The 27,683-nt window shown below is 42.1% G+C and overlaps 1 protein-coding gene across 3 annotated transcripts; it reads left to right on the top strand.

Moving 5' to 3' along the window:
• Nucleotides 1–1,270: 1,270 nt before the first annotated feature.
• LOC138982644 (adipose-secreted signaling protein-like) lies at nt 1,271–27,438 on the top strand. 3 transcript variants are annotated; one of them, XM_070355968.1, is made up of 5 exons: nt 1,271–1,554; nt 3,572–3,695; nt 12,147–12,377; nt 14,997–15,116; nt 26,325–27,438. In XM_070355968.1, the coding sequence occupies exons 2-5, from the start codon at nt 3,686–3,688 to the stop codon at nt 26,417–26,419; spliced, it is 456 nt and encodes a 151-aa protein (XP_070212069.1). In that variant the 5' UTR covers nt 1,271–1,554; nt 3,572–3,685; the 3' UTR covers nt 26,420–27,438. The 3 variants fall into 3 exon arrangements, with proteins under 3 accessions (XP_070212069.1, XP_070212067.1, XP_070212068.1); XM_070355966.1 differs by having other exon boundaries at nt 1,272–1,554; nt 3,572–3,716; XM_070355967.1 differs by lacking the exon at nt 1,271–1,554 and adding an exon at nt 1,716–1,735 and having other exon boundaries at nt 3,572–3,716.
• The last annotated feature ends 245 nt before the right edge of the window (nt 27,439–27,683 follow it).

Genomic DNA, 27,683 nt, shown 5'->3' with positions numbered 1-27,683 from the left:
CTACAGACAGGTCTGGTTGAGCCACCTACTTCCTGTAAGATCCAGAACTACAGACAGGTCTGGTTGAGCCACCTACTTCCTGTAAGATCCAGAACTAGAGAGAGGTCTGGTTGATCCACCTACCTCCTGTAAGATCCACAACTACAGACAGGTCTGGTTGATCCACCTACCTCCTGTAAGATCCACAACTACAGACAGGTCTGGTTGATCCACCTACCTCCTGTAAGATCCAGAACTACTGGCAGGTCTGGTTAATCTACCACCCCCCCGCGGGTTAGGGGGAAGAATTTACCCGATGCTCCCCAGCATGTCGTAAGAGGCGACTAACGGATTCTGTTTCTCCTTTTACCCTTGTTAAGTGTTTCTTGTATAGAATATAGTCAATGTTTGTAAAGATTTTAGTCAAGCAGTAGAAATGTTAAGTCCTTTGTACTGGAAACTTGAATTCTCCCAGTAAGGTCATATATTGTACTACGTTGCAAGCCCCTGGAGCAATTTTTTTATTAGTGCTTTTGTGAACAAGAAACAATTAACAAGTGGCTCTATCCCATCCCCCCCCCCCCCCCCCCCCCGCCCCCGGCCTTTCCCCGTCGCGATATAACCTTGAACGGTTGAAAACGACGTTAAACACCAAATAAAGAAAAGAAAGAAAGAAAGGTTAATCTACCTACCTCCTGTAAGATTCAGAACTACAGACAGGTCTGGTTGATCTACCTACCTCTGTAAGATTCAGAACTACTGGCAGGTCTGGTTGATCTACCTACCTCCTGTAAGATTCAGAACTACAGACAGGTCTGGTTGATCTACCTACCTCCTGTAAGATCCAGAACTACTGACTGGCAAATATTGGAGTCGACTCCTGTCAGCCTCGCTAGTCAAACCCAACCTGATAGATACACACACACACACACACACACACACACACACACACACGCACGCACGCACGCACGCACGCACGCACGCATGCACGCACGTACGCTCACACACACACACACACACACACACACACACACACACCAAACACACACACACACACACACACACACAAACTGAACAAACCAGACAAAAACAAACCCTAACACACACACACACACACACACACACACACACACACACTGTGTGACACACACACACACACACACACACCTTGTGATCTGATCAGGTTATAATGGACAGAGGAACGAAAGGGAAGCTACCCGTTGCGTCGGAGTGTTTCTAAGCAACGTTATTGATTACCTCCCTTGCTCGACGAAGGGAGAGTACTCCTCTTTTTATGTGACGCGGTTATGAGACGTAGTAAACACTGCTGTGACCTATTAATTTTGTGCAGAACTTGAAGTGTGACCTACCTTTCATGCCAGGTCTGGTCTGTTTGGAAGTGGATTTGTGTGTGCTGTTAAAACGTCAACTGCTCAAACAGCAAAACGTTTTAAAAGAATCTAACTGCAGGCCTGTAACATCCTTGCCATTACCACCACTCAACAGCAACTTACAGCAGAAGTCTAAGAGAAACGCTGCAATCCAAGCGCGCCCAATACCGGATTTGTTTGCAAGGTGGGTTCAAAAACCTCGTGTGTTGTGTTTTGACTGTTTTCACTACGGCACTGGCGACTGGTGGCTGCTTAGATTGCCAATGTACAGGAGTGCTAGTACCGTACTCAGATTGTTTCGTTTTTGGACAAACTTGCCATCTTTAATTTTGTTGTAAACTCGATGTTGACCTATCGCTGGGAAGGTTGATCACATTAACGTTTAATATTTTGTAGATTGTTAGGTAAACAAAACTTCGAGGAGTTTTAAGGGTTACGCAAGATTCTGGAATAGATTGTGTTCCCGAAATCCAACAACAGACAGGGAGTGTAGGCGATCATGGTTTAGTGATGAATACAAGTAGACAACATATTTTACATTCCCAATCTCAGTCCAAAGTTAAAGTTCTGAAGTGCTAGTCATAACCTGTCAGACAGATCTGTATAATGAAGAAGAAGTGCAAGTAGTGTGCTGTATAATGAAGAAGAAGTGCAAGTAGTTTGCTGTATAACTATAATGAAGAAATAGTGTAAGCAGTGTGCGGTATCATGAAGAAATAATGCAAGCAGTGTGCTGTATAATGAAGAAATAGTGCAAGCAGTGTGCTGTATAATGAAGAAATAATGCAAGCAGTGTGCTGTATAACTTATAATGAAGAAATAATGCAAGTACTGAAGTAGTGTGCTGTATTATAATGAAGAATTGTGCAAGTAGTGTGCTGTATAATGAAGAAATAATGCAAGTAATACATGTGCTATATAATGAAGAAATGATGCAAGTAGTGTGCTGTATAATGAAGAATTGTGCAAGTAGTGTGCTGTATAATGAAGAATTGTGCAAGTAGTGTGCTGTATAATGAAGAATTGTGCAAGTAGTGTGCTGTATAATGAAGAATTGTGCAAGTAGTGTGCTGTATAATGAAGAATTGTGCAAGTAGTGTGGTTTATAATGAAGAATTGTGCAAGAAGTGTGCTGTATAATGAAGAAATTGTGCAAGAAGTGTGCTGTATAATGAGAACATTGTGCAAGTAGTGTGCTGTATAATGAAGAAATAGTGCAAGTAGTGTGCTGTATAAACTATAATGAAGAAATACTGGAAGAAGTATGCTGTATAATGAAGAAGTATGCTGTATAATGAAGAAATGATGCAAGTAGTGTGCTGTATAATAAAGAAATAGTGCAAGTAGTGTGCTGTATAATGAAGAAATAATGCAAGTAATGTGCTGTATAATGAAGAATTGTGCTAGTACTACTGTCATTACTGAAGTAGTGTGCTGTATAATGAAACAATTGTGCAAGACGTGTGCTGTAGGATTGAGACATAGTGCAAGTAGTGTGCTTTATAATGAAGAATTGTGCAAGTAGTGTGCTGTATAAAGAAGAATTGTGCTAGTACTACTGTCATTACTGAAGTAGTGTGCTGTATAATGAAACAATAGTGCAAGACGTGTGCTGTAGGATTGAGACATAGTGCAAGTAGTGTGCTTTATAATGAAGAATTGTGCAAGTAGTGTGCTGTATAATGAAGAATTGTGCTAGTACTACTGTCATTACTGAAGTAGTCTGCTGTATAATGAAACAATTGTGCAAGACGTGTGCTGTAGGATTGAGACATAGTGCAAGTAGTGTGCTTTATAATGAAGAATTGTGCAAGTAGTGTGCTGTATAATGAAGAATTGTGCAAGACGTGAAGAATTGTGCAAGTAGTGTGCTGTATAATGAAGAATTGTGCAAGTAGTGTGCTGTATAATGAAGAATTGTGCAAGACGTGAAGAATTGTGCAAGTAGTGTGCTGTATAATGAAGAATTGTGTAAGTAGTGTGCTGTATAATGAAGAATTGTGCAAGACGTGTGCTGTACGTAGGATTCAGACCTAGTGCAAGTAGTGTGCTGTATAATGAAGAATTGTGCAAGTACTAATGAAGTAGTGTGCTGTATAATGAAGACATTGTGCAAGTAGTGGCTGTAATGAAGAAGTGTGCAGTCGATGTATTTGTATATTAGATCCATTTGTTGTGACGTGTGGCTTTGTGTGTTGCAGGTGAAGTGTCTGTGATAAGCGGTGCAAGAAAAGTGCCTGTGGATAACCTTTAGCGGTGTGGTGCCTGGAAATATCACGGGCATACAGATAGCGTGGATACTGTGCCCCTGCACCATGGATTCAGGTGAACACGTCAGAAAAGAGGGTAATTAAAGCAGACCTTCTGTTCTGTTACTATTTTGCAAATTAACTAAACATTTCAAGTTGACACAATGTAACTTTGCAAACTTGTAGTTTTTCTATAAGATAATAAAATATATATATGGGTGTTTTTCAAAAATGTACGAAAAACGTGTCTTTGATTTTTAAATTAATTCAGAAAGAAACATGTCCTATCTATCTTAGTATAATACATATTTTTTTGTACAAAAATGAATAGACAACAACATGAACATTCATTAAAGTACATTCTTGACACTTGAAAGTTAGTTTTGCATGGTTTAAACATGTAGGGGTATCTAAAAATGCCTGTCTTTTTGAAGGCACACAAAACTTCCACCACCTCTACAAAGAAGAAAAAAAATTGTAGACCATTAAAAAAATATCCAAAAATTCGCTTACGGGAGCACCTTTGGATTATTGCAACAGATTTTGATTGTAAGGTTGACCCAGACTCTGAATGTGGACTTAAACTCTCAAAAATGAGTGTCTCTCACTTTTTTGTCAGTGGTGTTACCAGAACAGTTAAACAGACCTACACAATGAGTACTCCACTTTTTTTAAACCATTTTGGGCCTGTAGTTATCCCCCATCCTTCAGCAACTTCCTGCAGCGGGAACAGCTAAGCGAGTTTGATCGCTTGTGTATGGTGGACCCGACAAGTGCAGAAAGGTAAGATGTGTTTTTTTAACGAATCAGTTGTGTTACTGTGTGTCTCTAGCGATCTGAAGGAATTTACATTCTTCTGTTACTTTTTTATTGTTTCATGTAAGGATCAAAACTACTGGAACACATGTTTGTTCAGAACGCATGGCCTGGGGAGTGATCATTATTTTCTCAAATGAATTCTATCAGTCGTGTTACTTTCAGTCGTGTTACCTTGTGCCTGGTAACACTACTGACGAAGAGGTAACACGACTGATCTTAGATTCTTTCCTGGTTTTATTTTCATTTTTCTGCCTGCCACATACTTCTTTTGCGTGTATAATTGTTGATTATACGTGTGTCCCTGTGGGGATGCAGAGAGAGAGTGAAAGAGGAGGGGGTTGGGGTTGGTGTGTAGGGGTGTGCCAGAGAGAGAATGCAAGACTTTTTACGGGATCATTTCTTAAAAAAAGAAAACTCTGTTAAGATTATCAAATATTACTGTTTTTCAGGTAATCTTATGTCATGGCTCTTTCTGCTGCAGAAATACCCAATGCACAAACGTATCCTGTTGTTGTGAGAGCAGATGGTGATTGTCTACCAGCATGTGGCAGTGTCTACGCTTTTGGCCATGATCATGCAGCGACCAGCAGAACTTAAGAGCCTGCATTGTCCATGAACTCGCGTGTCATTCTGAATACTATGATAAATTTTATGTGGGCGCCCAGTCATATGGGCATACAAGGCATGCAACGAAGCTGCTGACAAGGCAGCAAAGGATGCTCCGGAGATGGCGGTTCCACCTCTTCCTGAGCAATTTGTTTTTTTCACCGACCTTCGTCGGAAGACCCTTTTTTACAGTTTAAAACTCTGGCAAGACCGTTGGTCCACCTGCAAGGAAAATAAACTGTATACGATACACCCTGAGCTATCAAAGCCCTTTCCTTTGTTGGCTGCAAGTAGAAAAGACGAAAGTGTTCTGGCTAGGCTACACGCTGGTCACACTTATATAACGCATCTCCATCTGCTTAAAAGAGAAAAGGCACCATGGTGCCACGCCTGTGATAATAGTTTTTCTGTGAGCCATTTTCTCACGGAGTGCGCTGATCTGTATGATCTACGAGTGAAGTATTTTGACACTTCTAGCTTGAAACATATTTTTTACAGAGGTCAGCTCTGCATCTCTCTTTGGATTTTTAAAGGAGTCCTTGACACGTAGGGTTTCTTGACACGTAGGGTTTCGATATAGCTGTTATGTTACCTTCGGGTGACGTTCCTAATTTTGTTTAGTAAAATTGGTTTATTTTAAATATTTGTAATGTTAAACTTGTGGGGTCCTGATTTGGCCTATATGGTCCGCTGGACCCAAAAAGCAACAACTAACTAACTAACTAACTAACTATTCTGAATACTACTTGAAAGAAGAAAACCTGAGGAAATGCTTCGAGACCAGCAAATAACGCAGAGGACACATCATCAAGAGCTTTGCAATGTATTCTGATGAATACCTTCCTGGAATGTCCCTGGACGAGAACACCGTAAAACGAATATAGGAAGCGGAAGTGATGAAGATAATAAAGCAAAAAACATTCATGGGTATATAATTATGGACGTCTGCACGTGTTGACATGAACATGACGCACTGGATCCCAAACCCTTCACACCGGGTCTACCATGTTCACCAACTGCTGACTGCACTCCTAATCAAGTTCCTGAGTAGTTGAATGTGCTAGAGTCCAGCTAGGTCACTGTACTGTTCGTGCCAGAACGTTGGGGATTCCACTGCTGATCTGTTTCAAAACGTTTTATTGTTTGTCGAAACATCTAAAGGCAATGTGGTGTCAGTGGTGTTACGTACATGCCTGTAATGTTACTGTTTAAAAAAAACTGTGCAGCTTTGGTTGTTTTAAAGATAATCCTGTTTATGCTTTGTCTTCGCCGTTTGAGGAAAAGAATTGTATTTCTGTCAAACAGTAAGTAAACACTGCTGATCGTTTTTGTACGTGTAACTTCTGTCGAAACCAGCCAAGGCAATTTGGTCTCAGTGCTGTTACCATCTGTCAGTAATTTTGCTGTTAGAATCAATAATGTTACAGAAAAAAATGTTTGCAGTTTATTTCTGTAGTAATGCTGAAAATAAATAAGATTTTGTTCTTTCCTTGAATCATATAAAATTGCGATTTTGCTAGGCCTGTGCAAATTCACGGCGCGATCATTACAGTTTATTTTGTGACAAGTTTGCATTTTTTTGGTCAAATTGTGGAGTTAGGCTTAAAAGGTGGAAATAAAGTAAAAATGTCTTACTATAAGCAAATTTGTTTTTTCCATTTAATTAACTTTACGTTTAAAGTTAAAATCAATTCATAAATCAAAGTTAGCTGAGGATGGTCAGTTGTGTTATGAGACGTCAGTCATGTTACTCAGTCGTGTTACTCACATGTCATTGGTGTTACTGTGGCTTCTGAATGCAGAATTTCCAGGAAGATATAATTCTTTTCAGTCTGTTTATCTTTTACTCAATGCTCTCATAATACTTGATTCGAGAAAAATACAATTGCAAGAAATGTACAAGTTTTAACACTATTGTGACTAGCACTGCCACGGCGTTTACGTCCTGCCTGCCCAAGCTTGCCACCAAGAAACTTCCCAAAAATCAGTAACTGTAAAGAAATCTGTCTAGCAAGCTTGAATTAAGTCCAATCACCACCAAATTTTGTGTACTAATTCAAAAATGGATGCCCAGTTCAGTCGTGCTATTTATAAGTTTGTCACGCGATTTGTTTTAGCAAAGGGGAGTGAAAGGGGGGTGAAAGGGGGATAATTTGTGTTTTTTAACGTTTTTTTGTGTGTGTTTTATTTTCTACTGCTTTTTTTAAAAGTTATTTTTTAACAGAAAGTATTATAAATAATGTTATAACCAAACAAGGTGTAAAACCTATGAATTAGCTGAAATATTGTTAACATTGTACACAGAAATAAGGAGACAGTACAAAGAAAAAAACAAGCAAATCACGCATTCACTCACAGCATCCTGACTCAAAGGAAACAAAACTGTAGATCTAACACTCACCAAATGATGTCTAAGTAATCCATATTGAATATAAGTCACATTTTCACAACAAAGTACCAACTGTACACCTATGAACAATTCCAAAAGGATTTGAAGGCTCCAGCCATCCATTGTTATCAGTGCTGCCACGCCCCCATAGCTCCTGCACGATTCCGAGATACATGTTCGTCTAGCAGTATCACCGCCAACCACGTGTAGTTTGCCGACTCGTACTAGCAACAACGGGACTGTTTCTTCCTCACTTTCACTGCTTGTATCGCTTTCGTGAGGCGAAAACGATACGTCCGAATCATGCTCTACGGGATCCTCTAGGTCCAACATCCGGAGAATCTCCTCCCGAGACAAGGCTCGCCTTTGATTCATTTTTTTTCCTCAAAAACGCACACAAATCAGGCGGATTTGCAAATGGCAGAAGGGGACGCCAAGTGTATCAAGGGAAACAACTCAATTTATTTGCAAGCTTCAAAAACCGGGAAGCAATCACGAGTCGTGTACCCTCTATGGCTGGTACTGAAAAATGCGCTTCCCGTCCATGGGCGTGTCAGCGCTGGTACTGATTTATCAGTGTCCCGTCGCGAAAGTGTTAAGCTGCTGGCGATGTTTGACATTTTTCAAAAATGATTTTTATTCATTTGAGTGACAATTTCTTTAATTTGTATCGCTTTCTTTCACTTTAAGGTATATATTTTTCTTCAGAAAGTGAAAAGTGTATTGTTTTTGTCATACTGGAGGCAAACTAGTCATCTGTCAACATTTCTTTGAAACAAATGCTAGAGAATGAAATAGATTGGGATAAGATATTTTTCAAAACACATAAAATTAAAGAAATCCGTTTAAAATGGTTCCAGATGAAAATCACATACAGGACACTTGTAACGAATTCTATTCTAAAAGAAATGAGAATAGTAGAAAACAACAATTGCACTTTTTGCAATATGGAAAAAGATACTATTTATCATTACTTATGGTCATGTGAACATGTTCAACTATTTTGGAAAGATTTTGAAAGGTGGTTAAAATCACAATGTGATCATTGTCAAAGACTGAGAATGAATAAAGTACTTGTTCTTTTTGGTTACGATAAAAAAACGAGAACTGATGATGGTTTTGATTTCTTGTTGCTACATGCCAAATATTTTCTGTACAAATGTCGTTTCAATAAATGTAAACCACGCCTTGTGGCATTTTCTAATTATATTAATTACCAATATAAAGTTGACCGATATGTACATCAAATTGAAATGAGGGAACATAATTTTACTCTAAAATGGGCAATGTATAACAATTTATTTAACCAATAATATTTTCATGTTTTACATTTTACATTGTGTATAATTACTCTGCCAATGTATGTTATTGTGTCTAATCATATCATACATTCTGTACTTATTCATTTTCATTTTTGTCAACTTCGCCTGAAAAATTGAAATAAAAAAAAATAAATAAATAAAAATTAAAGAAAGAGTAACACGACTGACCACTGCAACAAAATATTTTTTGTTTATTTATTTTTTTGGCAAAACCATTCTTTATTAAGAGTACATTATCTTATGTTAACATGGCACTGGGTGTGCTGAATAATGTCAACGCATTTGTTAAGAGTTTGGAATAAATTCACTTTTAACCATTCACTAGTCTCATTTTTCGTTCTTTTTTGAAAAACGCCCATATACCATGTCCTCTCTTCTTTGTCTCTGTAAATGTACTGTAGGTATATTTCTTGTATTTGAATTACAATTGCACTCTTATAACCCCTAACATAATGGATACATAAGGGTGCAACAAATACATCATAGCTGGCTGAACTTTTTGTCGTCCTTGACATTCCAAAATGCACATGTATATATATATATATATATATATATATATATATATATACCTGTCGACCGGATGTGTTAGGGGTTACCAAGCTTTTGCTAACTTGCGCGAGAGTCGTTCAGTGCTATAGCAAGTCGAGACTATCATCACAGCGTCATAGAGTTTATGACTGAGTTCTGTCGTCCATCGCGTCATATTCTGGGGACGTAATCTGTTTTGTTTTCTTCTATTTGCTGTTCTATTTCTCTCTTGTGATCAACATGACAAGCCGTATGTGTTTGAGTGTGTGTGCTCGCTGGTGCCGGCTATCTCAACTCAAACAGAAGTCAAACTATCAATTGTTAAAAACCCAGTCCGTCCGACCAGCACTGCTATGTTCAGGCTCATGTGAAGTTACAGCGTGCCCGGTACACACGCCCTTATCGGTACATCATCGACTATGATTGTTCTTTGGACAAGCAGTTTAATGCATTTTGCGAGTATTTTTAGCTCTTCTGCGGCGCAGTAGGCCCTATAGACGATGAAGGTGTCAAAGATCTCAGGAGATGCGACTATTACTAACCGACTTGACATAGATCAACAGGCGTGCCTTTAGAATAAGGTATGTGCAGAGGTGAAGCCCTCAGTGCCTCATCTGAACCGACAACTAAAGCTTGATGTTTCCGTCACACTTTGTGTTTTAGATCTTCATGGGATATACAGGTTACAACACTCTTGATTTTTTATATGGCTTGTAGTTCAGGATCGTTAGTCCCTTGATATTCATCCGCTGGGTCTTGACTGAAATACAAGCCATATAAAAAACCACTTGTGTTGTAACCTCTATACCCTCAGAAGTGTAACCTCTATACTCTCAGAAGTCTATCATAATAGAAGCAGCTTACTACTATTACCAGCAGTCCTTTGGAATCTCCGTGACTAATCTTTAATCGTTTGTCCAGTATTTAATTTAATTCTCTATGTTTAGTGTTCTTAGTATTGTCTTATTAGGCTAAGTTCTATTTAATCAGAGTATGTTTGCGTGTGCTTATACCTAGTGATATTGTAAAGCGCATAGTGCTTTTAGTTATGCGCTATAGAAATCTCCTTAATAAATAAATAAATAAAAACAGAATACGGATTTTGGGAAAGCTGTTCAATGGCACTTATGCACTATATTCGATTTTCAATACACGACTCAAAATCTTTGGGATAAATTAAAATGGAAAAAAGTACAAGTATATAGAGTTAAGAAAACAAGAAAAAGTTGAAAAAATGTTACGCAAAAAACTTGCCAAGTGTAGGACTCGAACTCGAGACTGCCAGATCTACAAGCAAGGTAAGTGTACCAACCCGCCACGAAGCCTCTTGACCTAACCCTGTGAAAACAAATACTTGAACTGCAACCGCCATCATTGTTCCACATGCCATCATTGTTCCACATGCCTGCCGGGGTTATCGAACGAGCATTTGTCGACTAGTCGGTTCCACGTTAGCTATAGGGCATTACTTTTTGACGAAACCCGAGGTTACTATAAAAATGTAATGGGAAATTCAGTGTGGGGAAATGGTCCGGTTGGAAGTACTCAATAATTATGCAACTTTTTGATTATTTCGATTCATTAGATCATCCAAAACGTTTGTAATGAAGCAAAGAAATAAAATAAAAGAATTACGAGTTCAGAAAAAATTAAAATAAAATTGGCGTCCAAGTGAATCGAACTGGGGACCACAAAAGTAAGGACCAGCGCACCGTCAATCGGGCATTCTACTAACTGAGCGTATTGACATGGTTGTTACAGAGAGAATACAGTATTGACATGGTTGTTACAGTATTGACATGGTTGTTACAGTATTGACATGGTTGTTACAGTATTGACATGGTTGGTACAGTATTGACATGGTTGTTACAGTATTGCCATGGTTGTTACTGTATTGACATGGTTGTTACAGTGTTGACATGGTTGTTACAGAGAGGATACAGTATTGACATGGTTATTACAATATTCATATGGTTGTTACTGTATTGACATGGTTGTTATTGACATGGTTATTACAATATTTATATGGTTGTTACAGACAGATTACAGTATTGACTACACTGTAACATAGAGCTTACAGTATTGACATGGTTGTTGGCTCACGTAAGTGTAGCCTATGCGGTCGTAACTTTGTCTGTGCGTGCGTGTGTATGTATGTCTGTGGTAGAAACTTTAACATGTGACTAAAAACCGAAATACTCATTTTACCTGGTTATTATCCAAGCAACAGCTTCAAAGTATTGAAGCAATGATCAACATTTCGTCGGCACGTATGCAGTTAAAGTGTGTGTGTATCCAAAGAAAATGGGTGGTGTTTGGTTTTGTTTTTTTGTTTTTGAGGGGTGGGGGGGGGGGGGGGGGGTAAACACAGGTGACTGGTTTGTGTCGTGTGTGGTATGTAGACCAGGTCAGGGGTCAAGGTTAGGTCAGATCGCGTGAAGGATTGTGGTATAGATACAGTTCAACTCACCGAGCTGCAGTTCGCCGATTCGGGGAAGACGATTTCTCATTGTTCGGTTTCGTAGCTCCAGAAAAATAAATAAAGAAGATACCAAAGGAGATTTTCTACAGGTTGATCTGCACAGCGTGTTTCCAGTGTGTGCGTGAGGAAGCGCTGTCGAAAGCCGCTAGCGCAGTGTCGATCTCGGCAGGCGTGTCCCCGTAAGTAGCCTAGTAGGCTACAGAGACAGATCTAGATCTAGAGTCTCCCACTCTTGCACCGTGTCCCCTATTCTTACGGGAGCCTTGAAGGCTTCGCCTCTTGTTACAGACAGGTTACAGTATTGACTACACTGTTGCAGAGAGCTAACAGTATTGACTACACTGTTACAGAGAGCTTACAGTATTGACTACTCTCTTGCAGAGAATGACGGCCATGTCCACTTCAAAGCAGAGGATGTCTCGACCCATGAGTCAGAGATTGTGGTGGTTCCTGTCAAGGAGGGTGTTCTGGAGGTTCACCTGGGATTCCTCAAGATCCACCACATCTACAGCATCACCTTCCCCCTCACTCACACCCTCGGCACAAACGTCACCTTTGACCCCCTTGACAGTCTCCGTGTCAAGGTCAAGGAGACGAAGCAGATTGAAAATGGTGGGTGTTGTTTTATTTGGTGTGTGTGCTGAAAATGTTCCGTCGACAACGTCGCGTCTTGTTTTACAGTGGAACCCCTCTCTAGCGACCTTGAAAATGTTGACAAAAATCGGTCCTTATGGAGGGGGGTCCTTACAGAGGGAGGGGGCCCACAAAGAAAGTCAGATTTTCTAAAAAAAACAAACAAAAAAACAGAGAAGTTTGAGTTGCTCAGATATGAAAGGGGAACCACCTCTCATTGCTAAAACTGGGTGAATGACCCCTGGGAAGAAGGTCATGTCAGTGTCTATAAACAAGGCCACCCAGCTATCACCTGCCTTTGATCTCGCGGCACACACGAAAATTCTTTTTTCTGGCAGCCAGGAACCAATCCCAAACCTTTTCATTTACGTCAGAGTATGTTGTCTTCTGCCGCTTTGATCAGAATGTTTTCTTTGTCTTGGATAATTCTTTGAAATTGCGATTTTTCAACATCAAGACTTTTTTGCAATCGCGATGGCAGGTTCTCCCTTTTTGTGTCTGTTCACAACATTCACTCGATTTTCGAGAGTTAAATATTTTATTTTATTTGTAGACGCCATGTCAATCTCCACTGCTCTTCTGTCCAAAGACTGTCTATTCTGACTGAGTTGAACGGTGTATGTTGGTCACGTGAGTTTGTTTTTCGGTGATTGGTTTGTGATGTTTACTCAGCCCACCCAACCATCACACCTCTCAGCGGTTTAGTGCCTTTGCTTACGCGAGACGGTTATAACCAGTTTGTCAGTGATGCGTTACGCTGACTGAGAGTCTTGGCTTTGTCTGACAAAGTCGTTACACAAGCTGTTAGGTCGGTCGTTAGACGTTAGAGCGGGGTGGTCGCTTCACTGGTGACAACTATATAAGGAAACACATCAGTTAAAAAAAAAAAGAAGGGTCGTTGTGGCGGGGTAGTCGTTAGAGAGGGGGGTCCTTGTGAGGGGTTCCACTGTATTTTGTGTTTGCTAAAACTTGTGGGTGCTGCTTAATTCTGTGTGTTTGTTGAAATAGTGGGTCGTCTGTTATTGTATGTGTTTTGATGGGTGTTGTTTTGTTCTCTGTCTTTGTTGAAATAGTGGGTGTTGTTTAATTCTGTGTGTTTGTTGAAATAGTGGGTCGTCTGTTATTGTATGTGTTTTGATGGGTGTTGTTTTGTTCTCTGTCTTTGTTGAAAATGGTGGGTGTTGTTTTGTTCTGTGTGTTTGTTGAAAATGGTGGGTGTTGTTTTATTGTTTGTGTGTGTGTGTGTGTGTGTGTGTGTGTGTGTGTGTGTGTGTGTGTGTGTGTGTGTGTGTTGTGTGTGTGTGTGTGTGTTGTGTGTGTGTGTGTGTGTTGTGTGTGTGTGTGTGTGTGTGTGTGTGCGTGCGTGCGTGCGCTTGCTGAAAATGGTGGGTGTTGTTTTGTTCTGTGTGTTTGCTGAAAATGGTGGGTCTTGTTTTGTTCTGTGTGTGTGCTTAAATCGTGGTTGTTGTTTAATTGTTCTGTGACTGTGCTAAAAATGGTGGGTGTTGTTTTGTTGACTCTGCAGCGGATAGACTTGCTTAATTCCTCTGTTATAGTTAACATGATGTTGTGTGAGTGCAGGTCACAAGATGGTGGTAAACATGATGATGTGTGAGTGCAGGTCACAAGATGGTGGTTAACATGAGTGCAGGTCACAAGATGGTGATTAACATGATGATATGTGAGTGCAGGTCACAAGATGGTGGTTAACATGATGATGTGTGAGTGCAGGTCACAAGATGGTGGTTAACATGAGTGCAGGTCACAAGATGGTGGTTAACATGATAATGTGTGAGTGCAGGTCACAAGATGGTGGTTAACATGATGTGTGAGTGCAGGTCACAAGATGGTGGTTAACATGATGATGTCTACGGAATGCGGATCGTATCAACTGATGCATCAAATTGATGCATCCAAAACCAAGAATTTGATGCATCATTTTCACAATTTGATGCATCGTTTGCAGGATGCATCAGAATTTTCGGGTTTTCGCTGAAAGTGCCGAGCAAGAAGCAAAATTTGAACCGGAATATGAAGCGAAACGAACGTCGGAAAACGAAAGTTTGAGTCGAAGGTCAAGGGCGTCAAAACTTCGTATGCACAGAAAACAAACCACAAACAAACCAAAAAATGCCTTAAAATGCATAATGCCTTGACTTTGAATTGTTCCCTATTTAATGGTATGTTGTACGTTTATTTTTGTTTTATCTAACCAATCTGTTTATATTCGTCAAAATGTCATTTCAAGTTTTTTCGTGCTCAGGCATTTCTTACGGAAAGACCGGAAATGAATGATCTTTCGCATGCATACAAAACCGAAAGTGATGCATCAAAATGATGCATTTTGTAAAAGGATGCATCATTTTCGTATCGGATGCATCAGTTTTGGAAAATGATGCATCCTTTTTGAAAATGATGCATCAAATTGTTAAAATGATGCATCAAATCTTGGTTTTGGATGCATCAATTTGATGCATCAGTTGATACGATCCGCGTTCCGTAGATGTCTGTGTGCAGGTAACAAGATGGTGGTTATAATGATGATGTCTGTGTGCATGTCACCAGATGCATGGTTATAATGATGATGTCTGTGTGCAGGTAACAAGATGGTGGTAGAGTTCCATGCCCACAAAGAGAAGCTGATGAAAGAGAAGATTACTCTGCGCAGTGCCACCACCGACGAGGTTGTCTTCCTTATCTTTCACGCCAGAGTTCTAGGTCAGTGACTTCTTCTTCTTCAGCGTTGGATGGTAGTCAGTGGTTCGACAGTGAGCCACACTTAATCACTTTATTTTCAGGACATCACAACTCAACTCCCTCTTTCCATAACTCCTACTTGTCACAACTGGCACTTTTAGAACTCCTACTTTTGATAACTCACACTTTTTATAACTCAACTCCCACTTTTACAACTCCCACTTTTGCAACTCCCATTTTGTACAACTCCAACTTTTCATAATGCCACTTGCACAACTCCCACTTTTTATAACTCCCACTTTTGATAACTCCCACTTGTCACAACTCCCACTTGTCACAACTCACACTTTCACAACTCCCACTTGTCACAACTCCCACTTTCACAACTCCCACTTGTCACAACTCCCACTTTCACAACTGCCACTTTCACAACTGCCACTTGTGTCACAACTGCCACTTTCACAACTCCCACTTGTGACAACTCCCACTTGTGACAACTCCCACTTTCACAACTCCCACTTTCACAACTCCCACTTGTCACAACTCCCTATTTCACAACTCCCACTTTCACAACTCCCACTTTCACAACTCCCACTTGTCACAACTCCCACTTTCACAACTCCCACTTTCACAACTGCCACTTTCACAACTCCAACTTTCACAACTGCCACTTTCACAATTCCCACTTGTGTTACAACTCCCACTTGTCACAACTCCCACTTGTCACAACTCCCACTTTCACAACTCCCACTTTCACAACTCCCACTTTACCAACTGCCACTTTCACAACTCCCACTTTCACAACTCCCACTTTTACAACTCCCACTTTCACAACTCCCACTTTCACAACTCCCACTTTCACAACTCACACTTGTCACAACTCACACTTTCACAACTCCCACTTGTCACAACTCCCACTTTCACAACTGCCACTTTTACAACTCCCACTTGTGTCACAACTGCCACTTGTCACAACTCCCACTTGTCACAACTGCCACTTTCACAACTCCCACTTTCACAACTCCCACTTGTCACAACTCCCACTTTCACAACTCCCACTTGTGTCACAACTCCCACTTGTGTCACAACTCCCACTTGTGTCACAACTCCCACGTGTCACAACTCCCACTTATCACAACTCCCACTTTCACAACTGCCACTTTTACAACTCACACTTTCACAACTCCCACTTTCACAACTCCCACTTGTCACAACTCCCACTTTCACAACTCCCACTTTCACAACTCCCACTTTCACAACTCCCACTTTCACAACTCCCACTTGTCACAACTCCCACTTTCACAACTCACAACTCACACTTTCACAACTCCCACTTGTCACAACTCACACTTTTACAACTCACACTTTTACAACTCCCACATGTGTCACAACTGCCACTTGTCACAACTCCCACTTGTCACAACTCCCACTTTCACAACTGCCACTTTCACAACTCCCACTTGTCACAACTCCCACTTGACACAACTGCCACTTTCACAACTCCCACTTTCACAACTCCCACTTGTGTCACAACTCCCACTTGTCACAACTCCCACTTGTCACAACTCCCACTTTCCCAACTCCCACTTGTCACAACTCCCACTTTCACAACTCCCACTTTCACAATTCCCACTTGTCACAACTCCCACTTTCACAACTGCCACTTTCACAACTGCCACTTTCACAACTCACACTTGTGTCACAACTCACACTTGTCACAACTGCCACTTTCACAACTCCCACTTTCACAACTCCCACTTTCACAACTCCCACTTTCACAACTGCCACTTTCACAACTCCCACTTGTGTCACAACTCACACTTGTCACAACTCCCAGTTTCACAACTCCCAGTTTCACAACTGCCACTTTCACAACTCCCACTTTCACAACTCACACTGTCACAACTCACACTTTCACAACTCCCACTTGTCACAACTCCCACTTTTACAACTCCCACTTGTGTCACAACTGCCACTTGTCACAACTCCCACTTTCACAACTCACACTGTCACAACTCACACTTTCACAACTCCCACTTGTCACAACTCCCACTTTTACAACTGCCACTTTTACAACTCCCACTTGTATCACAACTGCCACTTGTTACAACTCCCACTTTCACAACTCCCACTTTCACAACTCCCACTTGTCACAACTCCCAATGTCACAACTCCCACTTTCACAACTCCCACTTTCACAACTGCCACTTGTCACAACTCCCACTTGTCACAACTCCCACTTGTCACAACTCCCACTTTCACAACTGCCACTTTCACAACTCCCACTTGTCACAACTCCCACTTGTCACAACTCCCACTTTCACAACTCCCACTTTCACAACTCCCACTTGTCACAACTCCCACTTGTCACAACTCCCACTTGTCACAACTCACACTTTCACAACTCCCACTTGTCACAACTCCCACTTTCACAACTCACACTTTTACAACTCCCACTTTCACAACTCCCACTTGTCACAACTCCCACTTTCACAACTCCCACTTGTCACAACTCCCACTTGTCACAACTCCCACTTTCACAACTCCCACTTGTCACAACTCCCACTTTCACAACTCCCACTTGTCACAACTCCAACTTGTCACAACTCCCACTTTCACAACTCCCACTTGTCACAACTCCAACTTGTCACAACTCCCATTTTTACAACTTCCACTTGTCACAACTCCCACTTGTCACAACTCCCACTTGTCACAACTCCCACTTGTCACAACTCCCACTTGTCACAACTCCCACTTGTCACAACTCCCACTTGTCACAACTCCCACTTTCACAACTCACACTTGTGTCACAACTCCCACTTTCACAACTCCCACTTTCACAACTCCCACTTTCACAACTCCCACTTTCACAACTCCCACTTGTCACAACTCACACTTGTCACAACTCCCATTTTCACAACTCCCACTTTCACAACTCACACTTGTCACAACTCACACTTGTCACAACTCACACTTTCACAACTCCCACTTGTCACAACTCCCACTTTCACAACTGCCACTTTTACAACTCCCACTTGTGTCACAACTGCCACTTGTCACAACTCCCACTTGTCACAACTCCCACTGTCACAACTCCAACTTTCACAACTCCCACTTGTCACAACTCCCACTTTCACAACTCCCACTTGTGTCACAACTCCCACTTGTGTCACAACTCCCACTTGTGTCACAACTCCCACTTGTGTCACAACTCCCACGTGTCACAACTCCCACTTTCACAACTCCCACTTTCACAACTCACACTTTCACAACTCACACTTTTACAACTCGCACTTGTCACAACTCCCACTTGTCACAACTCCCACTTTCACAACTCCCACTTTCACAACTCCCACTTTCACAACTCCCACTTGTCACAACTCCCACTTTCACAACTCCCACTTTCACAACTCACAACTCACACTTTCACAACTCCCACTTGTCACAACTCCCACTTTCACAACTCCCACTTGTCACAACTCCCACTTTCACAACTCCCACTTTCACAACTCCCACTTGTCACAACTCCCACTTTCACAACTCCCACTTGTCACAACTCCCACTTTCACAACTCCCACTTTCACAACTCCCACTTTCACAACTCCCACTTTCACAACTCCCACTTGTCACAACTCCCACTTTCACAACTCACACTTTCACAACTCCCACTTGTCACAACTCACACTTTTACAACTCACACTTTTACAACTCCCACATGTGTCACAACTGCCACTTGTCACAACTCCCACTTGTCACAACTCACACTTTCACAACTGCCACTTTCACAACTCCCACTTGTCACAACTCCCACTTGTCACAACTCCCACTTTCACAACTCACACTTTCACAACTCACACTTGTCACAACTCCCACTTGTCACAACTCCCACTTGTCACAACTGCCACTTTCACAACTCCCACTTGTCACAACTCCCACTTTCACAACTGCCACTTTCACAACTGCCACTTGTCACAACTCCAACTTTCACAACTCACACTTTCACAACTCCCACTTGTCACAACTGCCACTTTCACAACTCCCACTTGTCACAACTCCCACTTTCACAACTCCCACTTTCACAACTGCCACTTTCACAACTCCAACTTTCACAACTGCCACTTTCACAATTCCCACTTGTGTCACAACTCACACTTGTCACAACTCACACTTTCACAACTCCCAGTTTCACAACTCACACTTTCACAACTCCCACTTTCACAACTCACACTGTCACAACTCACACTTTCACAACTCCCACTTGTCACAACTCCCACTTTTACAACTCCCACTTGTGTCACAACTGCCACTTGTCACAACTCCCACTTTCACAACTCACACTGTCACAACTCACACTTTCACAACTCCCACTTGTCACAACTCCCACTTTTACAACTGCCACTTTTACAACTCCCACTTGTCACAACTCACACTTTCACAACTCACACTTTCACAACTCCCACTTGTCACAACTGCCACTTTCACAACTGCCACTTTCACAACTCCCACTTGTGTCACAACTGCCACTTGTCACAACTGCCACTTGTCACAACTCCCACTTGTCACAACTCACACTTGTCACAACTCCCACTTTCACAACTCCCACTTGTCACAACTCACACTTGTCACAACTCCCACTTTCACAACTCCCACTTGTGTCACAACTCACACTTGTCACAACTCCCACTTGTCACAACTCCCACTTGTCACAACTCCCACTTTCACAACTCCCACTTGTGTCACAACTCCCACTTGTCACAACTCCCACTTTCACAACTCCCACTTTCACAACTCCCACTTTCACAACTCCCACTTTTACAACTCACACTTTTACAACTCCCACTTTCACAACTCACACTTTTACAACTCCCACTTGTCACAACTCCCACTTTTACAACTCCAACTTGTCACAACTCCCACTTGTCACAACTCCCACTTTCACAACTCCCACTTGTGTCACAACTCCCACTTGTCACAACTCCCACTTGTCACAACTCCCACTTTCACAACTCCCACTTGTCACAACTCCCACTTGTCACAACTCCCACTTTCACAACTCCCACTTTCACAACTCACACTTGTCACAACTCCCACTTGTCACAACTCCCACTTGTCACAACTCCCACTTGTCACAACTCCCACTTGTCACAACTCCCACTTTCACAACTCCCACTTGTGTCACAACTCCCACTTGTCACAACTCCCACTTTCACAACTCCCACTTTCACAACTCCCACTTTCACAACTCCCACTTTTACAACTCACACTTTCACAACTCACACTGTCACAACTCACACTTTCACAACTCCCACTTGTCACAACTCCCACTTTCACAACTCCCACTTTTACAACTGCCACTTTTACAACTCCCACTTTCACAACTGCCACTTGTCACAACTCCCACTTGTCACAACTCCAACTTTCACAACTCCCACTTTCACAACTCCCACTTTCACAACTCCCACTTTCAGAACTCCCACTTGTGTCACAACTGCCACTTGTCACAACTCCCACTTGTCACAACTCCCACTTTCCCAACTCCCACTTGTCACAACTCCTACTTTCACAACTCCCACTTTCACAACTCCCACTTTCACAACTCCCACTTTCACAACTCCCACTTTTACAACTCACACTTGTCACAACTCACACTTGTCACAACTCCCACTTTCACAACTCCCACTTTCACAACTCCCACTTGTCACAACTCCCACTTTCACAACTGCCACTTTCACAACTGCCACTTTCACAACTCACACTTGTGTCACAACTCCCACTTGTCACAACTCACACTTTCACAACTCACACTTTCACAACTCCCACTTGTCACAACTCCTACTTTCACAACTCCCACTTTCACAACTCCCACTTTCACAACTCCCACTTTTACAACTCCCACTTGTCACAACTCACACTTGTCACAACTCACACTTTCACAACTCACACTTTCACAACTCCCACTTTTACAACTCACACTTTTACAACTCCCACTTGTGTCACAACTCACACTTGTCACAACTCCCACTTTCACAACTCCCACTTTTACAACTCACACTTGTCACAACTCACACTTGTCGCAACTCACACTTTCACAACTCCCACTTTTACAACTCACACTTGTCACAACTCACACTTGTCACAACTCCCACTTTCACAACTCACACTGTCACAACTCCCACTTTTACAACTCCCACTTGTCACAACTCACACTGTCACAACTCCCACTTTCACAACTCCCACTTGTCACAACTCACACTTTCACAACTCCCACTTTTACAACTCCCACTTGTCACAACTCCCACTTTAACAACTCCCACTTGTCACAACTCCCACTTTTACCACACCCACTTTTACAACTCCCACTTGTGTCACAACTCCCACTTTCACAACTCCCACTTTCACAACTCCCACTTGTCACAACTCCCACTTTCACAACTCCCACTTTCACAACTCCCACTTGTGTCACAACTCCCACTTGTCACAACTCCCACTTGTCACAACTCCCACTTTCACAACTCCCACTTTCACAACTGCCACTTTCACAACTCCCACTTGTGTTACAACTCCAACTTGTCACAACTCCCATTTTTACAACTCCCACTTGTCACAACTCCCATTTTTACAACTCACACTTGTCACAACTCACACTTTTACAACTCCCACTTGTCACAACTCCCACTTTCACAACTGCCACTTTCACAACTCCCACTTGTGTCACAACTGCCACTTGTCACAACTGCCACTTGTCACAACTCCCACTTTCACAACTCCCACTTTCACAACTCCCACTTGTCACAACTCCCAATTTCACAACTCCCACTTGTGTCACAACTCCCACTTGTGTCACAACTCCCACTTGTCACAACTCCCACTTATCACAACTCCCACTATCACAACTCACACTTTCACAACTCACACTTTCACAACTCCCACTTTCACAACTCCCACTTGTCACAACTCCCACTTTTACAACTCCCACTTTCACAACTCACACTGTCACAACTCCCACTTTCACAACTCCCACTTTCACAACTCCCACTTTCACAACTCACAACTCACACTTTCACAACTCCCACTTGTCACAACTCCCACTTTTACAACTCACACTTTTACAACTCCCACATGTGTCACAACTGCCACTTGTCACAACTCCCACTTGTCACAACTCACACTTTCACAACTGCCACTTTCACAACTCCCACTTGTCACAACTCCCACTTGTCACAACTCCCACTTTCACAACTGCCACTTTCACAACTCCCACTTGTGTCACAACTCCCACTTGTCACAACTCCCACTTGTCACAACTCCCACTTTCCCAACTCCCACTTGTCACAACTCCCACTTTCACAACTCCCACTTTCACAATTCCCACTTGTCACAACTCCCACTTTCACAACTGCCACTTTCACAACTGCCACTTTCACAACTCACACTTGTGTCACAACTCACACTTGTCACAACTCCCACTTTCACAACTCCCACTTTCACAACTCCCACTTTCACAACTCCCACTTTCACAACTCCCACTTTCACAACTCCCACTTGTGTCACAACTCACACTTGTCACAACTCCCAGTTTCACAACTCCCAGTTTCACAACTCCCACTTTCACAACTCACACTTTCACAACTCACACTGTCACAACTCACACTTTCACAACTCCCACTTGTCACAACTCCCACTTTTACAACTCCCACTTGTGTCACAACTGCCACTTGTCACAACTCCCACTTTCACAACTCACACTGTCACAACTCACACTTTCACAACTCCCACTTGTCACAACTCCCACTTTTACAACTGCCACTTTTACAACTCCCACTTGTATCACAACTGCCACTTGTTACAACTCCCACTTTCACAACTCCCACTTTCACAACTCCCACTTGTCACAACTCCCACTTTTACAACTGCCACTTTTACAACTCCCACTTGTGTCACAACTCACACTTTTACAACTCCCACTTGTCACAACTCCCACTTGTCACAACTCCCACTTTCACAACTGCCACTTTCACAACTCCCACTTGTCACAACTCCCACTTGTCACAACTGCCACTTTCACAACTCCCACTTTCACAACTCCCACTTGTCACAACTCCCACTTTTACAACTCCCACTTGTCACAACTCCCACTTTCACAACTGCCACTTTCACAACTGCCACTTGTCACAACTCCAACTTTCACAACTCACACTTGTCACAACTCCCACTTTCACAACTCCCACTTTTACAACTCACACTTGTCACAACTGCCACTTTCACAACTCACACTTTCACAACTCACACTTTTACAACTCCCACTTGTCACAACTCCCACTTGTCACAACTCACACTTTCACAACTGCCACTTGTCACAACTCACACTTTTACAACTCACACTTTCACAACTCCCACTTGTCACAACTCCCACTTGTCACAACTCCCACTTTCACAACTCCCACTTGTCACAACTCCCACTTTCACAACTCCCACTTGTCACAACTCCCACTTGTGTCACAACTCCCACTTTCACAACTCCCACTTGTCACAACTCCCACTTTCACAACTCCCACTTGTCACAACTCACACTTGTCACAACTCCCACTTTTACAACTCCCACTTGTGTCACAACTCCCACTTGTGTCACAACTCCCACTTGTCACAACTCCCACTTATCACAACTCCCACTTTCACAACTCCCACTTTCACAACTCCCACTTTCACAACTCCCACTTTCACAACTCACACTGTCACAACTCACACTTTCACAACTCCCACTTTCACAACTCCCACTTTCACAACTCCCACTTTCACAACTCCCACTTTCACAACTCCCACTTGTGTCACAACTGCCACTTGTCACAACTCCCACTTGTCACAACTCCCACTTTCACAACTCCCACTTTCAGAACTCCCACTTGTGTCACAACTCCCACTTGTCACAACTCCCACTTGTCACAACTCCCACTTTCCCAACTCCCACTTGTCACAACTCCTACTTTCACAACTCCCACTTTCACAACTCCCACTTTCACAACTCCCACTTTCACAACTGCCACTTTCACAACTCCCACTTGTGTCACAACTCACACTTTCACAACTCACACTTTTACAACTCCCACTTTCACAACTCCCACTTGTCACAACTCACACTTTTACAACTCCCACTTTCACAACTCACACTTTCACAACTCACACTTTTACAACTCCCACTTTCACAACTCCCACTTTCACAACTCACACTTTCACAACTCCCACTTTCACAACTCACACTGTCACAACTCCCACTTTTACAACTCCCACTTTCACAACTCCCACTTTCACAACTCCCACTTTCACAACTCACACTTGTCACAACTCACACTTTTACAACTCCCACTTTCACAACTCCCACTTGTCACAACTCCCACTTGTCACAACTCCCACTTGTCACAACTCACACTTTTACAACTCCCACTTTTACAACTCCCACTTTCACAACTGCCACTTGTCACAACTCCCACTTGTCACAACTCCCACTTGTCACAACTCCCACTTTCACAACTCCCACTTTCACAACTCCCACTTTCACAACTCCAACTTTCACAACTCCAACTTTCACAACTCCCACTTGTGTCACAACTGCCACTTGTCACAACTGCCACTTGTCACAACTCCCACTTTCACAACTCCCACTTTCACAACTCCCACTTTCACAACTCCCACTTGTCTGAACTCCCACTTTCACAACTCACACTGTCACAACTCACACTTTCACAACTGCCTCTTGTCACAACTCCCACTTGTCACAACTCCCACTTGTCACAACTCCCACTTGTCACAACTCCAACTTTCACAACTCACACTTGTCACAACTCCCACTTGTCACAACTCCCACTTTCACAACTCCCACTTTTACAACTCCCACTTGTGTCACAACTCCCACTTGTCACAACTCACACTTGTCGCAACTCACACTTTCACAACTCCCACTTTTACAACTCACACTTGTCACAACTCACACTTGTCACAACTCCCACTTTCACAACTCCCACTTTTACAACTCCCACTTTTACAACTCCAACTTGTCACAACTCCCACTTGTCACAACTCCCACTTTCACAACTCCCACTTTCACAACTCACACTTTCACAACTCCCACTTTCACAACTCCCACTTGTCACAACTCCCACTTTCACAACTCCCACTTGTCACAACTCACACTTTTACAACTCCCACTTTCACAACTCCCACTTTCACAACTCCCACTTTCACAACTCCCACTTGTGTCACAACTCACACTTGTCACAACTCACACTTTCACAACTCCCAGTTTCACAACTCACACTTTCACAACTCCCACTTTCACAACTGCCACTTTCACAACTCCCACTTGTGTCACAACTCACACTTTCACAACTCACACTTTCACAACTCACACTTTCACAACTCACACTTTCACAACTCACACTTGTCACAACTCCCACTTTCACAACTCCCACTTGTCACAACTCCCACTTTCACAACTCCCCCTTGTCACAACTCCCACTTGTCACAACTCACACTTGTCACAACTCACACTTGTCACAACTCCCACTTGTCACAACTCCCACTTGTCACAACTCCCACTTTTTATGTAAAAATGAGAAGAAAGAAAACAATGGATGCTTCTACTGCATTGAGCACAAGTGAAAGGAAGTACTGAGTAGAAATGTTATCTTTCTAAAGAATGTGTGACAAAAGGAAAACCACTAGGCACGGTCTGTGCTCTTTTTAAACCCACTGTACCTGGCCTTGGAATAGACGTTTTTGAAAAATAACTCTTTTAGGATTCTCAAGTGGCGTGGCAGAGTAAACAACCTGAGAATGTGAAGCATACTTCGGCCTTTACGTATGAGGAACAAGTAACTGTGATGTGTATTTTATGAAGATCAAGTAACTGTGATGTGTATGTTATGAAGATCAAGTAACTCTGATGTGTATGTTATGAGGATCAAATAACTGTGATGTGTATTTTATGCTGTATGCGCTGAATATGTCATCTATTTTTTTATAAAAACATATGTACATTGGAGTAACGATTCGCTGCCGATTTTTATTGTGGAAATTATCGATGGACCATGGTGTTTATGACATTATATGTTGGTTGAGGTCACCGGAGTCTCGAAAAACACCCATGCTGTAGCAACCACTGCAAGCAATAGGCAGCGAATCATGGCTCTAATGTACGTACTTTGGAAAGCTTAACTCTTGTCTTGTCTGTTGCAGGGAAGCACAAAGGAACACCTTCTCTGCGGAACGGAATTCACTGTGTGCGTATTGAGCCTGATGAAGAAGACGAGAGCGACTGGCAGGGATTTTGATGAGAGTGGACTACGTTATTCTTCCTACACTAAGCATCTAACAGTGGCTTTCTTGTAGAGGGCAGATAAACAGGCGGGAATGGTTGTAGAATGGCAGGGATTTTGATGAGAGTGGACTACATTATTCTTCCTGCACTAGCATCCTACAGTGGCTTTCTTGTAGAGGGCAGATAAACAGGCGGGAATGGTTGTAGAATGGCAGGGATTTTGATGAGAGTGGACTACGTTATTTTTCCTACACTAGCATCCTACAGTGGGTTTGGTGAGGATGGGAGATGAATAGACGTGTAGATTGTGGACAGACCCTGTGATTTTGTGGTGAGGTGGTAATGAAATCTCTCGTGTTAGTGTGGGGAAGTCAGGGTGGCTGGGGAGATCTGTGTCGGTATGCAAGAGTGAAGGAGAGAGACTTAAGCCCGGGGTAAACAGTACCCTCAATGCAGTTTATTCTGGAAAGTGTACTCGTGTATACCGACCCAAACCTCTTTGAAATGAATGTTAGCAGCAGCAGCTCAGTGACAACCGCTGAAATTAGTGATTTGAGCGTCCTGGCAAGTTGGTCTGCATTCATGTGTGTTGAAATATGTGCTAAGTCTAGTAGCAGACTGGTTTGCACTTGTGAGTGACCGATGAACATCTGTTTTGGTATGCATAATCTTTTTGCTCTGCTGTTCTGGTTAAAGCACAACCTGGAAAAGTGCTTGTAATTAAGGTTCAGGAGTATAACATTATTGTTCACTGAACGTTGCTGTCACCCAACAGTTTTATTGTTCACTGAACGCTGCTGTCACCCAACTGTTATTTCAGGGTTACATACAGGTGACAAGTTTTATTGTTTACTTTTGTGAAATCTAATTTCTGAAAAGTGTTTTTGTGAGTGCCAGTGAGCCTGACTAATCATCAGTCTTGGTAATGGGCCATCAACCCTAAAAAAACGACTTGAATACGATTTTATTTAGTTTTTGTTCTAATTGTACCAAAATAAATTTGTTATTTGAAGAATAAACGTTTAAAGTTTTTGTACAGAGTAATATGCACAACACACCTAATTAAATAAAAACAGCCTTGACCTACTTTTAAAAAGAATCTTGACCTACTTAAATCAAAAAAGCCTTGGCCTACTTAAAATACCTTGACCTACAAAGAAACAAACAACAAACAACCAACAAACAAAACAAGAAGAAACAAACAAACAACCAACAAACAAAACAAAGAAAAAGAAAGAAATAAACAAACAAACAAAGAAATAAAATAAAAACTCACC

The sequence above is a fragment of the Littorina saxatilis genome, linkage group LG12 (genome assembly GCF_037325665.1).
Source record: "Littorina saxatilis isolate snail1 linkage group LG12, US_GU_Lsax_2.0, whole genome shotgun sequence".
Taxonomy (NCBI): Eukaryota; Metazoa; Mollusca; class Gastropoda; order Littorinimorpha; family Littorinidae; genus Littorina; species Littorina saxatilis.
Note: the sequence above shows the minus strand (reverse complement) of the source record. Positions and strands in the feature narration are given on the sequence as shown.